Source organism: Nestor notabilis, unplaced genomic scaffold, assembly GCF_000696875.1.
Source record: "Nestor notabilis isolate BGI_N333 unplaced genomic scaffold, ASM69687v1 scaffold25247, whole genome shotgun sequence".
In the NCBI taxonomy this organism is placed as follows: Eukaryota; Metazoa; Chordata; class Aves; order Psittaciformes; family Psittacidae; genus Nestor; species Nestor notabilis.
The window spans coordinates 4,411-4,890 of NW_009937289.1; the positions used below are offsets into that span (position 1 = coordinate 4,411).

The 480-nt window shown below is 53.8% G+C and overlaps 1 protein-coding gene across 1 annotated transcript in view; it reads left to right on the forward strand.

The window, feature by feature from the left end:
• Positions 1-442, forward strand: part of TESC (tescalcin) — a gene marked incomplete at both ends in the record, with an annotated part of 1,643 nt that extends 1,201 nt beyond the window's left edge. Inside the window, 2 exons of the mRNA XM_010018771.1 lie at positions 6-77; positions 303-442. Coding sequence (XP_010017073.1) covers positions 6-77; positions 303-442 — 212 coding nt within the window. The remainder of the gene's footprint in view (positions 1-5; positions 78-302) is intronic.
• Between the last annotated feature and the right edge of the window lie 38 nt (positions 443-480).

The following is a 480-nucleotide window of genomic DNA, read 5'->3' on the forward strand; positions in this document are numbered from 1 at the left end:
GAGAGTTTTGACAACATTCCCGACCTGGAATTCAACCCAATCAGGGGGAAAATCGTCCATGCCTTTTTCGACAAGAGGTAAGAACATCCCCAGCACTGGGGGGGGGAGGTTGGTTTGTCCTCTGAAAGGACGTGGCTGGACAAAGATCTTCTTAAAGCGTGGGGTGGAGCCAGGATGGAAATTACAGACATTAAGATGAGTCTTGGGGATAAAAGAGTCCTGAAGCTTTGCCAAGGGATGTGCTGGGCTCTGTGGTGGGCAGAGGAGGGTCCTGGCTGTCACCAGCAGCTCTGCTCTTGCAGGAACCTGCGGCAGGAGTCGGATGGGCTGGCGGATGAGATAAACTTCGAGGACTTCCTGACCATCATGTCCTACTTCAGACCCATCGAGATGAACATGGACGAGGAGCAGCTCGACCGCTTCCGGAAAGAGAAACTCAAATGTGAGGCTTGCCCAAAGCCCAGGGCTGGGGGTATGGGT